Source organism: Lissotriton helveticus, chromosome 12, assembly GCF_964261635.1.
Source record: "Lissotriton helveticus chromosome 12, aLisHel1.1, whole genome shotgun sequence".
In the NCBI taxonomy this organism is placed as follows: Eukaryota; Metazoa; Chordata; class Amphibia; order Caudata; family Salamandridae; genus Lissotriton; species Lissotriton helveticus.
The window spans coordinates 868,348,518-868,366,016 of record NC_136073.1 but is presented as its reverse complement, the minus strand read 5'-3'; the positions used below and the strand labels follow the sequence as shown (position 1 = coordinate 868,366,016).

At 46.2% G+C, this 17,499-nt stretch overlaps 1 protein-coding gene across 2 annotated transcripts in view; it reads left to right on the top strand.

The window, feature by feature from the left end:
* Positions 1-10,109, top strand: part of LOC144799575 (arrestin domain-containing protein 2-like) — a 69,888-nt gene extending 59,779 nt beyond the window's left edge. For both annotated transcript variants that reach the window (XM_078670946.1, XM_078670945.1), the window contains exons 2-8: positions 878-944; positions 1,580-1,727; positions 2,113-2,215; positions 2,751-3,007; positions 3,549-3,711; positions 4,285-4,436; positions 8,021-10,109. In XM_078670946.1, the coding sequence (XP_078527072.1) occupies positions 878-944; positions 1,580-1,727; positions 2,113-2,215; positions 2,751-3,007; positions 3,549-3,711; positions 4,285-4,436; positions 8,021-8,071 (941 nt within the window). In that variant the 3' untranslated portion in view covers positions 8,072-10,109. The remainder of the gene's footprint in view (positions 1-877; positions 945-1,579; positions 1,728-2,112; positions 2,216-2,750; positions 3,008-3,548; positions 3,712-4,284; positions 4,437-8,020) is intronic.
* The last annotated feature ends 7,390 nt before the right edge of the window (positions 10,110-17,499 follow it).

Below are 17,499 nucleotides of genomic sequence, written 5' to 3'. Positions count from 1 at the left end.
ATTTTTTAAAATATGCAAGTTGCAGTGAAGAAAGTACGACTAACCCCGGATCATAAACAAGTTTCAGTGTTTTTTTATTGTGCTTAGGGATGTAGCCTGTTCTTTTTAACTATATAAATATTTTAGCATTTTTAATACTTATTAGAACATTGGTATGATTGGAGCTTTATTGAAGACATTGAAGGGCTCAGGGCCAATAATAGCTGGTATAGGCCTCCTGCTTCAACATTCCAGTGTTTGCCTTTCTGTTTCTCCATTTTTATTTTAGAACCTTCTAACTTCATTGGGTGGAATGTTCTAATAGCCTTATAGCCCGCCTGCCTCTGGCTACACTGGTTGTCAAAGGCCCTGCCCTCGTAGTAGGCCCAACTCGGATTCAGGGCCCTTAACAACCATTATAGCCCTAAACAGTGCGCTACAAGACTATAATATGTTACCTAATGTCACACAATGAATGTACCTCGTGACTTGTTTCTATCAGAGTGGGCGTGGTTCAATTAATGCATCAATAAGCCGAAGTGTTAAAGAAATGTGTTAGGTCTGTGTGGGGAGGTGGGAAGGGTGCCCAAGGGACTCCTAGTCTGCACTTCTATGTCTGGTTTCCTTAAATTGATTTCTATCTGCACCTGCATAAAAACTGGCTCAGATGCACCCCTGTCGCTTGCCAGAAAACCAGATTTTTAAAAAGCACAAGAAAACCACATTTTTAAAAGGCCTGTGAGAAGTCTGAAACATGTTTTTAAAGAGCCTGTCGCATTTCCTCCTCTTCCTGTACTTGGGTGACTGACAGCTGAGCTCAGCAGAGCAGACCGTGAGACCGGAAGTGCTGCAGAGACGTGGTGTGCTCTCTAACTGTGTTTTCTTGCTCTCCTCGCAGATAACGGGGCGCTGACGGTGCTGCCGGCCGGAAAACACGAGTTCCCCTTCAGCTTCCAGCTGCCAGAGTAAGTGTGCAATCCGTGTGCGTCATAGCGCCTGGTGCAAGAAGTCGAGGCGCATTGTGCAGTGGATGTGACACAGGGCGAACACCCTTTGCTCGTAAAGTGTGAAGTGCCTCGAAGAGTTAGCGCCCACAAATCTATTGCATTGTAATTGCATATATATAGCGCTTACTACCCCAGACCAGGCGTCAAAGCGCTTTTTCGGCGAGTAGCACGCTATTCCGGGACCCATAGAGGATTAGTGTTGAATTAGTATAGTGAAACATGCAAGTACATTTTAAATGGTGGATAGGTTAGTCGGTTATTTGGATTTGGAAGGATAGCAGAAGGATAGAAGAGGGAATGTCATGATTCAACAATTCATTCATTTTCAATAAACGTGTCCAAATCAAGCACGCAATGGCGTAGTAGCCCATAGACCCTTGTCAGGGTATGGATTGTGGTTTCTAAGCACATCTTATTGTAGAGCATAAGGCCTCAGAGTCTTGGGGAGAAGGCCGCGTGCCCAAGATCAAACAGTGTGTGTGGAAGTTGATGGTACTCAGTCAACAGTTCAGCAGATCTAATCTGTATTCAATTTGGGGTTGGCTATAGAAGCACATGATCAGCCTATTTTTATCAATTTCTTGCCTGCATAGGACCTTGGTGACGTCATTCGAAGGGAAGCACGGCAGCGTGCGGTACTGGGTGAAGGCCAAACTCCACCGGCCCTGGGCCACCGTCAAGAAGGCCAAGAAAGACTTCACCGTCATCGAACCCATTGACATCAACACGCCCGCCCTACTGGTGAGTCTGGGGGCGACCCCCGGGGTGGACCATCAATAAGGGAGGTGTAGGGGGGCATATTCTCATACAGTAGAATTTTCTTGGCCTCCCAAATGTAACTAGACTTATATAGTCCTTTCTCCTCATTTCTATAGGGCGCATAATTTATTAATTTTCCTTTAATATAACAAAAATATGCTCATAAACTTGACTGTTCTGTCCAGTAGCTCACATCAAGTTGGGTACAATCCATTTGCCAATGCGTAAAACCTAATTTTCGCAGTGATGGCTACTAAATCTGTTTCATAGGCCACTGAATATTTGGGGCATTGTAAATGTACCTTCTTTATTTAGTACAATCATTGCTAACTGGAGGGAAACTTAATGGCCATTCTCTTCTCTCCAGGCCCCACAAGCGGGTACGAAGGAGAAGAACGCCCGCGCCTGGTACTGCAGCCTCGGACAGGTGTCCGTCACCGCCAAGATCGACCGGAAAGGCTACACCCCAGGTAATCTTACGGATATCACTGATTGCATTGAAGACTGCCTTTTTCTCCCTTATTAAACACAAGTACCTTAAAAGCTTTGACCAACGACCAGCCTGGTCCTTTGGGTCAGAGATTAGGTGGTCAATACCAAAAAAAAAATCTAAGCTCATTTTTTGAAATTTATTTTGGTGGTTTTCTATTGCTTCCCTATATTATGCTTTTCTAGTGTCAGGAAAATGTGTTAACTGCTCTCAGTTTTGCACACAACAAAACTGAGGTATAATAAGGCCACATATTGCCCAGGAACACACAAGTAGGTCAAGTGAGGGAAACATTAGAATTTGCGTTAATTGGACTCACAGCCAAGGCCCTAGTGCAAGCCTCCACCCACCACATTCATGCTAACATCTCACTGCATGTGTCAGCTTTGCAAACTGCACCCAGTGTCACATGACCATCCTCAAAGCACTATAAAAAGGATGCCACCACTGATTATCAGCAAAACACAGCTGCTCTGGAAGGCCTGCAATCAACATAGCTTTAATTTCTCCTCCAGGTGAAGTAATCCCGATCTTTGCGGAAATCGATAATGCCACGTCCCGGGCTGTGGTACCGAAGGCGGCCATTATCCAAACGCAAACCTTCATCGCACGGGGAACCATGAAGCAGAAGAAAACTGTGGTGGCCACCATGGCTGGGGACCCGGTGGGTGCTGGAAAGAGGGAGACGTGGCACGGAAGAGCACTGAAGGTCCCACCCCTTGGCCCGTCTATTACGCAGTGCCGAATCATCCGCGTCGAGTATACTTTAAAGGTGAGAGGTCGCCACTACATGGAGGAATTGAAAAAGGAGCTTGATATGGGAATTCAAAGAAGGCTTAGAGTAACTGGGCTGTGAGGCTTTCGAAAGATTAACACAGCTGTGGTGCAAGGTTTTATTACATTTTCTATTTATGTTAGACCTCCAGAAAAAATATATTTTGCCATTTGGTACACCGTTTCCTGTGAAACTATGGGTGTTTTTAAGGTTGTTTGTTACAATCTGGCTCCATCTTGTGGCCATTTAAAGCAATACCGTAAGGCACCTTTTTCAAATGGCCTTAATTAAGACAAATGCTACATGAATCTAATGTTGCACTCCCTTCACAAAACACAGAACTGTGCCAGGGTGCAGAAAGAGTTTATTGGAACACAACTAACGTAAAACTCTGATGGTATGAGTAAATCCTATTGCTTGTTTCAATTGGTTGATTTGAGATTTACCATTTTTTCAGATTATTTGATTATATTAATATGGTCCATTGAGTGTGTGGTGTCATTTTCATTCAAAGCCCTCCTTCCCTCTTGTGTCTTAGATGTGCGTCGACATTCCCGGCACATCAAAGCTACTGCTGGAGCTTCCGCTGGTCATCGGGACCATCCCGTTGCATCCCTTCGGGAGCCGGACTTCCAGTGTCAGCAGCCAGTACAGCGTCAATCTAGACTGGCTGCGACTCACCATCCCGGAGCAGCCTGAGCGTAAGTATCCAATGGGATGATCTGTAATGTTTGTGCTCTGTGGGATTTGTAGTGCCAACATGGAAGAGTGCCGTCTTCTGGGTGCAGTGGGGAACATTGAGGGTAAGGAGATATCTATAAAGCTATGAGCGCTGAGGGTAAGTGGGCAGTCGGGGGCTGTCTTGTGTTGTAGAACCCAAGATAAGGGTTGGATGATCGAGTCCAAAAATTGATTCTTTCTGGAGAATTTTCTGGGAGAAGCAACGCGTGACGATGCAAGGCGTATCATGTGATTGAGGCCTTCCGGCTACCCATACGTTATCTTCCATGTCCATTGGTATCTCCTTTACGATAAACCAAAACCAGAAATCCTCCTTATTGTGGAGGTGAACTGGTCCTTGGGAGAGCTGCGTGTTACTGATGGTAGAGTGTATCGCAGGACCAGTAGTCGTCAGCAAGCACGATCCACTTGGTCTTTACCAGAAGGCTGCAGCGGATAGTCCGTGTAGGAAGTGCTGCTCTAGAAGGTGTCTGGTGTCCACCCTGTGGAAGGTGAACCCCCTTGTCTAACCTATATTTTAATTTATTTTTCAGCTCCTCCTGAATATTCCGCCATTGTGTCCGACGATGACTCCGAGCACAGGTTGTCCCCACCGCTCCACGGTGACTTCGATGGCCTCCTGGAGGGCCCATTCTATGCTTACATCCAAGAGTTCCGGAACCGACCGCCGCCCCTGTACTCTGTGGTGAGTGACTCTCTCATCAAGCGTGAAGAATAAATAAAATTGACCCATAAGGGCAGAAATGTGCTAAAGCTGAGTTTTTGAGGCCTAATTTCCTACTTGGTCAAATTGTTTGATCCTGGGCAAATCACTTTCTATCTCATTCTCAATTCCCCCATCATTCCAAAAATTGTATTGATGAAAGCACTGTACGCGAGACTTCTAAATAGGGAGGGCATCTGGGGATATGTGCCGTGAGCTCCTCGCCCATGCTACAAAAGTAATTGATATAACCGATAATAAATAAATCCTGGTCGACTTATTAATGACAAGGCAGCCAACGGGAGCTCACCGATGCCTGGCAACCAATAATGTCCCCTTTCTTTCCTAGAGTTTTATTTTTTTTGGGTGGAAACCAGGGTGCGGCTTTGCAAAAAATATTTTGAGCGGGCCACTTTTAAAGCTTCTGACAAGCCAGTACTCCAGAGCAGAATCGAAAGTACTGGACACTAAACTATTGAGCAACACTGGCGTATCGAAAAGTGAGGGCGCCTCCCTGTACGGCAGGGGCGGCTGGTGACATTTGAAAGTGGTGAGGCGTAAACTAATTTGCATATTGCACCGCAGTGATCGAGCGCAGCGAGCGAGCCCGAACTACCTTGCATCCATCCATACATCATTCATGCATCCACCCATCTATCCACCCACCCATCCTGCATCCATACATCATTCATTCATGCACCCACCCATCCATCCATCACCCATCATGCATCCACCCATCATGCATGCATCCATGAATGCATCCATCCATACATCATTCATGCATCCATCCATCCACCCATCCATCCATCATGCATCCACCCATCATGCATGCATCCATGCATCCATCCATACATCCATACATCATTCATGCATCCACCCATCCATCCACCCAACCATCCTGCATCCATACATCATTCATTCATGCACCCACCCATCCATCCATCCACCCACCCATCCATCCATCATGCATCCACCCATCATGCATCCACCCATCATGCATGCATCCATGAATGCATCCATCCATACATCATTCATGCATCCATCCACCCATCCATCCATCATGCCTCCACCCATCATGCATGCATCCATGCATCCATGCATCCATCCATACCTCATTCATGCATCCACCCATCCATCCACCCATCCATCCACCCACCCTGCATCCATACATCATTCATTCATGCATCCACCCATCCATCCATCATGCATCCACCCATCATGCATGCATCCATCCATACATCATTCATGCATCCACCCATCCATCCACCCAACCATCCTGCATCCATACATCATTCATTCATGCACCCACCCATCCATCCATCCACCCACCCATTTATCCATCATGCATCCACCCATCCACCCATCATGCATGCATCCATGAATGCATCCATCCATACATCATTCATGTATCCATCCACCCATCCATCCATCCATCATGCATCCACCCATCATGCATGCATCCATGCATCCATCCATACATCATTCATGCATCCACCCATCCATCCACCCACCCTGCATCCATACATCATTCATTCATGCATCCACCCATCCATCATGCATCCACCCATCATGCATGCATCCATCCATACATCATTCATGCATCCACCCACCCATCCATCCACCCAACCATCCTGCCTCCATATATCATTCATTCATGCACCCACCATATGCCGTCTCTGGGGTAATTAATCAGTGCATTTGTTTTCAGATGACCTTGTAGCACGTTATGCCCCCAACAGCCTATTGGGGGCATAACGTTTTACAAACATAACACTGTTTGCAACTGCAAAAAGAGAGAATTCCACTCTCGGAATGCCGGCGATTAAAACAACACATCAGCAATACTCTTTACAGGACCCTCTGCCGAGCCTACCGAGCAAAAAATGCATTTCCCAAGTCTGCGGAACTCCCGGAGGAGTCCTAAAATTTGCTCAAAAACAGCCCAGCTGCGCAAAATGAGCTTCAGTGATAAACAGCATCAAGAACCAGAAAACCGGATGACGTGAAAAGAAGAACACACATTTCGTCTGAGCAGCGCAGACAGTGTTAGTCTAAATTATGGCACAGTAGCAAACTCTTTAATTACCAGTACACTATTTAATCTCACCAATGTTTAGAGAAACCACAATGAATAAAAATGACAGTGTGTTTACCTGAGTGTGAACGAAACGGGTCTCCCTGGCCGAGCGGGCGCCAGGATTGGCTGGGGGGGCACCATGACTGCTCGCCCAGTCGCCCTGTGCAACCCCGGGGGCTGCGGCCCGCCCCCTGGTCCTCTCTCTAAGGGGAAAATCACAGGGGAAACCATCTGCGCATGCGCGGGCTAGTTTGTGCCCAGAAATCTACTTGCGCAGCAGGCCAATCCGCCCCCCCCCCCCCCCCCCCCTCCGCACTCCGGAAAAGTCGGCCGGCGGGTAGCGCGATTGTTTTCATATTTTTATCTGTATTTTATTGACGACGCGGTGGGTCCATGGGGCTTAGTGGGGCTACGCCCCTACGCCCCAATGGACGCACCGCGCCTGCTGTACGGTACTTAGAGGGGGCCCCCTCCGGGCTCAATCAGGGCTCTCCCGGCCAGAGTTCAGTGCCGAGGGGGCCCCTTGGAGCTAGGGGCCCCCCCGCACCGCGGGGACCTGTGTTACGCCCCTGTTGAGCAATATCTTCTCAAAGCAACATAAAACCTCTCTCTTGCAACCATTTTGCCAGCCGCAGCCCGTGCAGGTAAGAGCAAACAGGCGGGTGGGGGCGATTTATACAGACAACCGCGAGGGAATTTTTAAAATGTATTTAATTTCCCCTCGTGGTCGTCTGCCGAGTCCCTCCACAACCCGGCCTCACCGCTCTTACCTGCACAGGCTGCGACTGGTGGTACCTACTTAACCACTCTATGTGCAAACTTTAATATAGGGCATTTTAATTCAGAGTTAAACCCAAAACCTTCAACCTACCTAGATCTGTAGCCTACACAAAGTTATCTGTGGCGATGACGCGAGCAGGCACACCCGTTAAAGACACCGATAGTGTGCCAATGGAAACAAAAGGTGTTCCCAGAGTAGGAGATGTGTGCCAGTAACTGGTAGTCGGCAAGCCGCCTCTTGTAGTTTCTCGGAGTTGAAAGTAACTGGGTTGGGTCCGGGCTTCGGATGGGCTGAACTTCCAACTGGACCGCCACCAAAACAGGAAACAGCGTTTACAACGCAACTTTTACCACGCACTACTTTTACCACGCAACTTTTACAACGCAATTCGTTACAACGAATTGCGCTGGGGGGCGCTGTAGGATAGGTAATAGTTTATTTTACTATCCAACACCTTCCCTACTGTTCACGGGGACTGGAGTGGGAATAGTAAATTAAACTATTCACTATCCAGCGCCCCCCAACGCAAGTCGTTGTAACGACTTGCGTTGTAAAACCTGCGTTGTAAAGGCTTGCATGGAAAAAGCATGCGTTGTAACGACATACATCCCACCAAAACACATAAGAGGGTGGGGGAGTTCAGATCTGAATTTTGTGAAATGAATCTTGCAACAGGAGCTTGATCTAATCCCTCTGGTTACTTTTCAGGTTGACCCAAACCCGGTCGACAGCATGAGGCCCCGATGCATGACGTGTTGAAGGAAGCGACTGCAAGACGCTGTCGTGCTAGAATCGAAAACCCAACTTGGGATGAAGTCTCCGGATTTTCCACCCTGGTGGAACTGAAGACGTTTTGCTCAGGCACGGTGTCCCACCGCGATGGACAAGGTGTGAACTTAGTTGTCCAGTGTCGCGTGGGGTGTTCGCCGTCCGGCCCGGGCACTCGAGGACTAGTGTTGGTGCCGGGTGTCCTGCGAGCCTTGCTACTCCTGGGATCGAAGCGTTCACAGGGGGTTGGTAACCCCGACCGCTATGCGCTGTGTACCTTTTCACAAGACTAGCTATTGACGCAAGAAGCAGTGTTAAAGTAGCACAGTTGTACAGTCTTGGACATTAACGGAGGGGTCTAAATCTAACGGCGAGCGGAGTACGGAAAGCGCTTCGCAGAGAAGAGAGGAAGTTGGAAGTGTCTCTTCAACATCCATGTGTGACTTATCGAAGTCAAGAGACTATGAAAAATTCAGACCTAATGTTGTGTGTCCTCAAGCCAAAAAAACCCTGTTCACTGTGACCGAATGCGTAAACCTCCAATTTTGCGCCCTCAAAGGACATGTTAAGATACATTTCACTCCACTTGTCAAACACTCTTTTTTTCTATCCCTGCCCTGTGTTCTAGAATGTGAAAGAAAGACTGCTAGTCTGTTGTTGGTTTCTAGGAAAAATGCCATCTCTGCACTCTAGAATGTGAAAGTAAGACTGCAAGTCTGTTGTTGGTTTCTAGGGAAGGGGGCCATCCTGCACTCTAGAATGTGAAAGAAAGACTGCTAGTCTGTTGTTGGTTTCTAGGGAAAATGCCATCCCAGCACTCTAGAATGTGGAAGAAAGACTGCAAGTCAGTTGTTGGTTTGTAGAGAAGGGAGCCATCCCTGCACTCTAGAATGTGAAAGAAAGACTGCAAGTCTGTTGTTGGTTTCTAGGAAAGGGGGCCATCCCTGCACTCTAGAATGTGAAAGAAAGACTGCTAGTCTGTTGTTGGTTTCTAGGGAAAATGCCATCCCAGCACTCTAGAATGTTAAAGAAAGGCTGCAAGTCTGTTGTTGGTTTCTAGGGAAAATGCCACCCCTGCACTCTAGAATGTGGAAGAAAGACTGCAAGTCTGTTGTTGGTTTGTAGAGAAGGGGGCCATCCCTGCACTCTAGAATGTGAAAGAAAGACTGCAAGTCTGTTGTTGGCTTCTAGGAATGGGTGATGTCCAATGAGGGAGGCCACAGCAAGTTGAAACTGCAGCATTTTGTTTGTGTTTGGTGCTAGACTAAGGCTGGATTCGCTGTATGATGTAATATCTGGCAAGAGTATAGGAAGCAAGCGCACAGAGGCAAACCACCTCTGATCACTTGTCGCAATCTAATGACAGCCAAGGTGTTGATGAAATGTACGTAAAGTGTTAAAATAGATGTAATGTACGAAATCTAGTTGGCGTCAAAAGTGAATTCACGCGCCTGGTCCCTATGTATGTTTACCTAGACGATGGCGTGAGAATGATGCGATGAAATAGCTGGTACCAAAGGGAAGCTAGCCATTTAATGGAATATATAAATACTTGAGGGGTGCCTTAGATATGTTTCAAAGTACTGTCTGTAGGGGAGACCTGCACGTTTGAAAAGTGGTGCTTCACAAATCTTGCACTTCTAGTGACTTTTCACATTTGGGCTTTGCGGTTTATTGTGCCTTAAAAAAAAAGAAAAAACTATATAATCTGGGAGTTTTCCCACAATACCCGTCCAAATGTGCATTCCAGTATCAGAGTTGTGCCAAAAACGTAGATTATTTTTTCTTGGGTGACCTGCAGAGTCATGTGTTTTACATATTTGTAATGCCAGCAGTACTTCGGCAGCATGGAGAAAGTCTGCCTACATATAAAGGGTCAACAAGCCTTAAAGCTATACCAAAATGAAGGAAATGGCATTGGCCAGTGCTTATTTGCATACTTTTACAATACTTTGTTACTCTGTTGTAAAATTGTTCAAAAATACTTTTTGTCACGTGAAAAATAAAATGATATATTTTGTATATTTAACAAGGCGTTACCACGAGCAGTGGTTGGCTTTTCTTGGAAGTGTCCAGACTCCATTTCTCCAGTGGGTACATCAGAAACACTCGGTAGCAAATTTCGCACAGCCTCACCGCGACAAGACAAATCCGTAGAGGATGTAGAATCCCTCACCATACCACTAGAACACGTATGATGATAGATAAAGGGAACCATACTGTCCCTATTCCACCACCCTCTCCCCTGTAAGTGTAACAGAAAAGAAACTTGTTTTAACCCCTTCGACCAGCAATGAAGAAACCGATTCCCCTTTCACAACCCTGGGTGGTTTCTTAAACCCCAATTATTCCCATTTATTTCAGTGTTCGTCACATTCTTCCTGCAATCTTAGTCATTTCTGTATGTTTTGTTTCCGTGTGTGTGTGTGTGAGTTTGTGTGTGTGTATATATATATATATATATATATATATATATATATATATATATATATCTCTCTCTCTCTCTCACCTGTCTTTATTATGTACATCAAATTCTTCTCCACTGTTCGCATTGACACTTTACAAACGAGCATTCTGCAGTTACACTGGGCAATATTACATAAGGTGCTCAGGGGGAGCAACGGGCATTTGCACCCGCGTTGGCACCCCTGGGGCTCTTTGGTATTATAGAAGGGGGGCAGACGCTTGTGCGTCCCCTTCTATAATACCAATAGCGTTGGCGCACTTTAAGCGCCAGCGCTATCCACCGATGGAGTTCCCTCATTTGCATAGGGGCGTGCCCCATGCAAGTGATGGAATTCCTTTGACTCTGCGCCCGCGCCATATTACAGATGTGGGCATAGAGTCAAAAGTCCTCAGAAGTCGCACTGATAGTGCGCCATTTAAAAGGGGCACACTGCAGCCCTCTGCAGGGGGTAAAGGGGGGTCCCATGGAGCCCCCAGACATCCCCTTGCAGGCGGGGGCAGTCACTGACTGCACCTGCCAACAAGGGGTTCTCTAAACCCCTTTGGAAGTGCAGGCGGGTGCCGCCAGCACTGTGAAAGCACGGGGCAGCTGCTCCGTGTTCTTACATGAATGCACTGCGGGCAGCGCAAGTTTGCGGCCGCCCCCAGGGCAGCGCATTCACTATAATGGGGAGCATTGGCGCGCCGGGCGCAAACAATGCCAATACGTAATACGCCCATGATATTAACTTAGTTTAAGCCTCTCTTCCTCATAGCGACTTTATGTGTGACTCACCAGCAGTACAATGAAGAGTAGTGAAGTATGCCCACGCCTTATCTTCCAGAAATTTGGACACATCCACGTGAGCAGACTGAGTTGTTTGAATACCTTCCTTAACCCGTTGGGTGCTGGTGATGGAACCACTCCGTCACCAGCCTCGGACGGGCTGTGCTAATGACGGAGTGGTTCCGTCACGGCCGCCACGCCTGCAGGGCAGCGATTTCGCGCCTGCGCTGAGCGTTCCATTGAGCGGGCAGGCACGTGACGGAACCACTCCGTCACAAGCACAGCGCGCCCGAGGCTCGTGACTGAGTGGTTCCGTCACGAGCATGGCGGCGCACGGTCCCCCCTCCCCCCTAGCGGTGCAACAGAATTTCCGCCGCAGCCAAGGGGTTAAGCAAGCGATTAGCCCTTTCTACCAGGCCATTGAAAGAAGGACTGTATAAGGCAACCTGCGAAGGCTCTATGTCCAGTCTAGTCCTAAATTCTTTCATTTCCTTTGACACAAAATGCGTACTAAGTACTGCGGGGAACCCTCACTGGGAAATACTTTTTCTAAAAAATGAATAGCAGTCTTGGTATTAGGAGAATCGACAAATGAATAGTAAACCACATAAAAAACGAATCAATTAACACAACGTAGAATCTCTTCTCGGCTGGCAGTAAACTGAAGGGACCTGAGCAGTCCAGAGTAAGTTTTCATCTAGGGGCCATGGGCAGCAGCCCCGGAAATAGAGGTCAGCTAGCTGTTTTCCAGTGTTTATACATTGCGGACATTCTCCAATAAAAACAGAAACAAGTTTGTCCATACCGGGCCACCAAAAAAGCTGTCAGTCTCTTGCAAGTCACTGAAATTCCCAGATGACCATCATGTGCCAAAATGGCTCTACGTTCACATAAACTTGAAGGGGGCACAAACAAACCCTTCCTTAACCAAATCTGATTTTCACACGACAGCTCAGACAATATTTGACAAAAATCCGTAACTCGTCTAAACTTTTTTCAGATGTAAATGTAAATGTACAGGAATTTATATAGCGCAAATCACCGAGCGGTTTCTAAGCGCTTGCTTAGGGAACCCGTCCTGGTATTCCCCTGTGAGATAACCCCGGCAGGGTATCCGCAAGGTGAAAGCCAGGCATCCCGCCGCGAGGGGCCGTTGTGGAGATTAAGCAAGCTATTGCCCAGAGTCGCAGAGTGTGAACCCGTGAATCGAGTACGCACCGGAGCGAGAATTGTCGAGTCCATGGACATTTTAGGACTCAAGACCCTGCCGAGCCGGGAATTGAACCCTGGTCCCGGGCTGACCTCTGCTTCCAGGTCTGCCTCCTCTAACCAGTGAGCCACACTTCTCCACAATGGAGACCAGATGGTCAACCTACTCTCATGTAGTGAAACACTTTTTGCAAAACTCCATCATTTGCTGTTGCTGTCACCCACTCAATCTCGGAAATAACTCCATACCACACATTTCTTATCTTTGCCACCTGTTGTGGCATAAGACATTGGCAAAGGCAAATGTGGCAAACAATCAGCACTAAAGTTCTCCCCCCCCCCCCTTGTATGTATTTTACAGGCATGTCATATTCTTGCAGATTAGAACAGCTGCACCAATCGTGCCGACACTTTGTGTAAACCATTGACACTTAAGATATGCACTAAAGGTTTATGGTCAGTATAGGCATCAAAAGATGTTCCCCCAAGTATGACTTACCTTTTTCTACTGCCCAAACACATACCAACGCCTCACATTCCACCGTGCTGTAGTTCGCTTCAGCTTTGTTTAATATTTTGGAAACAAAAGCAACAGTAGTTTTTTTTACCACCAACCCACTGACCAAGAACTGCTCACAACCCTTTACGACTGGCATCAACCAGGATGTAGGAATTACAACTCGTAACATAAGGCCTCCATGCCGGAGAATTCAACACAAATCGTGGGGTGAATAAGAGGGGTGTTGTAAGCAGAGAAAACCACAATCCGCGTATAAATTATTTGGTAAAAACAAAAAAATCTGACCCCGCCCGCCCAAAAGAATTGGCCGCTCGGGGAAATGAGGTAGACCTAACATACAGAATGCATATAATATATATTTGGGGGTGGCACCTGCGATTCAACTATTTGTGGATGCAGGAAATGTAAGGGTATAGTAGTGTTAAGATAACTTTGCTGGTTAATGTGCCTACTGCAGAGCGCAGTCGGTAATGTGCATATTACTGAGTTGCATTTTACTTAAGAAAACTCAGAGGGTTAATGTATCTACAGACATTGTAAGCTCAGGTATTTATGTATCACAAAGAAAACGTGCATTCGACCTGGAAGGCGCGAGTTTACAACCGTGCAGGTCTTTTTCTTAATATTTTGGTGTCCGAGGATATTGAAATGGGTTCCTTTTAAAGTAATACATACGGATTAGTACGTGGTATAGAAGTGTGCAGTAGTGTAATTACACACATCCTCATATACACTTGCCACTCGTATAGAACATGCCTAGAACTACATCACTCACTTTCAATTACACTAGAGTAAATTAAATCATTTTGGGAATTTTGAGTTCCACTTGTTACGCAACATTCCCAAACTTATGCCATTATGGCATATCGACTAATTACATCATGTTACCGGGAGAATTTTAGAATAGAGCGGTGGAAGAACCCGAGCGACCATAATGCGAGTGGGTGTCGTTTGTGGTATTTGTTTTTTTGGCACTTTTTTTGCATGAAATGCATTGTGGCCTATAACAAAAGTACATTTCGGCTGTTGCCGATTGCCATTTATGTGAGGCATTTGTAGCAGCTGTGATACAAAGCAAAATAGGAGCCCTCCCTTTATCCCTCACGGGCTGCTGCTGTGCAGACCGAAGCACAGTGATGGTGCATCAGCACCTGTACATAAGTCAGGGCGTCAGCTAATGACACCGGGACACGAGCAGGAACCTTCCCTCGAGCAGGACTGTAACGCGGCAGCCATCTTAGGAAGAATGGCGGGAACCGAGATCCGGGCGGTTCCCACTCTATTCCAGCCTGCAGCTGAACACTTTAATATGTATTCATGTTTAAGCTACGCTTTACGAAATACTGAATGCAATTTTGAAAGGTTCTCTTGTCAAAAAGATCAAAAACGTGTTTGAGAATTTCTAGCCTTTATTTGCATATTTTGCGATGGTAAAAGAAAGGACCACGCGCCGTGGCTCACCTCTGTTGAGAGATTTCAGCCTCTTTACCTGGGAAGCATATTTTGGTACATTAAGATTCCAGGCCATTCTTACCAGATGTGTCTACGAAAAAGGACAGCAGATGGCGCTCGAGAGTTCGATTACCACAGCGCCTTCTGTCTGTCAACTCTCTGCCAGTTTTTATCCCGTGGTTTAGAATCCCCTGGGCCGACTACGCATCTCATGGTTGCTAGGTCGAAAAAATGATTACACTCTGTTGGATATGTGGACAAAACAGATTGAGTGCCAAGGGACCTTGCAGTTGCCCTGCCAGCAGGGATACTTAAGGGTATATTAGGTTTATTTGGGACACCTTCTTTCGTCTTAGCTCTCCCCATTTGCTCATACTTACCTTGCTTCTCTTTGTCTCTGTTTTTCTCCCATTCTGTTACATTGTCCTCCCCTCCCGTACTTTCGGTCTTTCGCCTTCTCGTTTTCTTTCATCTCGTTTTCTTTCATCTCTTTCCTCTCCTATATTTCTCTATTATCTTCTACTCTTTCTATGCTAATTCCTATCCTACCTACTCTAAGACGGGGAACACCCAGCTAAGCCACATGCATACTCTGTGTTTGAAACATTTTGAGAAGGCAGTTTCTAATAAATGAAGCTGGAGCAGGACAGAATGGGGCCCACCTCTCTCTGGTTCCCGGTGCACTGCACCGGCTGCACTGCTGGTAGCTACGCTTCCGATCATGATCACTGAATAAATCATATAAATTCTAGGGAAACCAAAAGGAGATTGAAATTATTGAGGAAGTGAAAGGCACGGAGTGGTTGCCACCTACAATAGTAGCATGAAAAGCCAATGGGTATTCCAGGCTATTTATGGACCTAAGAGCAGTGAGTGTTTGATTGCTGATGATTACCCGCAACCCAATATCACAGGAATTTTATCCATGCTAAGAGGTACAAAGTATATTTTTTTCATCCTTAGATTTAACCTATGCTTACTACTAGATGAGATGGTATTCCAAATTACAAGAGTTGACGGCATTTATCATGCCATTTGGAAAGTACAAGTTCTAAAAATGGCTGTTTGGGTTTCTTTCGTACGCCATTTACATAATCCTGGCGATAATATTAAAGCATTGCTGGGGTGAACATATATCGGGTTGATCTGCTGGTTTATGGAGTTAGTCGCATGGAGCATGATCAACGGTTGCGTGAGGTTTTGAAAAGCATGAACTAAAGTGGCTTTACTGTTCAAGCAGGGAATGCAGATTTAATCGAGTATCTTGGTGAAAGGATGCCACAAAACAGGTTTGAACCAAAGGAAGAACTGGTCTGTGATAAATCCAGTAAATAAAGCAGAGACAGTGTTGCTCCTAGTGATGGTAAAGTATTATAACAAATCTGTTGCAAGTTTTGTAGAGAAGACCAAGAATAACAGAGGGCTACTAATGAAGTGTGTAGGTTTTCAATGGAACAGGGAGTGAGAGGATGAGTAGAATTTAATAATTCAATAAAATGCAGGGAGCTCCATGCCCGCAGAGTTTTGAACCGAGAGATGAAATGTCTAGAATAAAGAAGTATATAATGGTGGTACTAGACATGGTTACCAGGTGGCCGGAAATAGGGGTGGTGACCAGCATTGAAGCAAAAGAGGTTATAAAGTATCTGGAGGAATTGTGCTCGGCCAAGGTAAGGTTTTCTCAACCCTATGGCAATTGATAATGGGGTGCAGCTAGTGTTAACTGAATTGGAGGGTTTTTTTTTAATGAGGAGAAGGATAACACATAATGCAACATATTTTCCAAAGGTCAATGGAATGATCTATAGGTTTAATAAGGTGATTAAATGAACTATTAAAACAGCAAGTGGCAGCAGCAACTGGTGGCAGGAGTTAAATTACACTATTGTTGTGCATAGGTTGAATACTCACTCTACCGCTGGTGAAATACCATCTGAATTGTTCAGAAACAGGAAGGCCAACTTGGTGAGGTGTCCGTCATCGATCAATGAAAAATGGAACAAAACGATCGATGAAGTGGTACAGAGGGTACTGTGGCGAAAGACTGAAGAAAGTAAGAACATTGAGAGAAAAGCTAATTTTGATTGGAGGATAACTGTGCAATTCACCAAAGTACAAGTAGGTTCATTGATGAGAATCAGGAACCTTAGGTTGAAAAGGAACAGCTCCCAGGGATTCTGAACCTCTTAATGTTATCTAGATTTTTCGCAATGTTTAAAAAATGGAGGATTATAAAATATGGAACTTAAACAGGGTGGCAAAGATCTCACCTATGGAGTTTTTCGAGAACGCAAAAGTGGCGGGTGAACAAAAATTATGAGTGAGCTGAGGGGTGAAGGAAAGAAGGGTGAAGGAGTGGGTGAGTTATCAAAACTCCAGAGCTTCTGAAAGACTATGTGGTCTCACTTCCGTCAAAGGTTTGTCCCACTCTCTAGACCCGACAACCACTGAAGCTTGCAGGCTTCTGTATCCGGTGATATAGCTTTGCTATCTCAAGCTAGATCCTTTAAGATCCCCGTATGCTGAGATACATCTCCGCTGTCTATGCTTCATCCTTTAACATCCTTCTACCCTCAGATAAATCCATGCTGTCGGAAACCTGAGCCTGTGAGATCTCTGAAACCCGAGATATAGCTCTGCTGTCGGAAACCTGAGCCTGTGAGATCTCTGTAACCCGAGATATAGCTCTGCTGTCGGAAACCTGAGCCTGTGAGATCTCTGAAACCCGAGATATAGCTCTGCTGTCGGAAACCTGAGCCTGTGAGATCTCTGTAACCCGAGATATAGCTCTGCTGTCGGAAACCTGAGCCTGTGAGATCTCTGAAACCCGAGATATAGCTCTGCTGTCGGAAACCTGAGCCTGTGAGATCTCTGTAACCCGAGATATAGCTCTGCTGTCGGAAACCTGAGCCTGTGAGATCTCTGTAACCAGAGATATAGCTCTGCCGCCTGAAACTTGAGCCTGTGAGATCTCTGTAACCCGAGATATAGCTCTGCCGTCTGAAA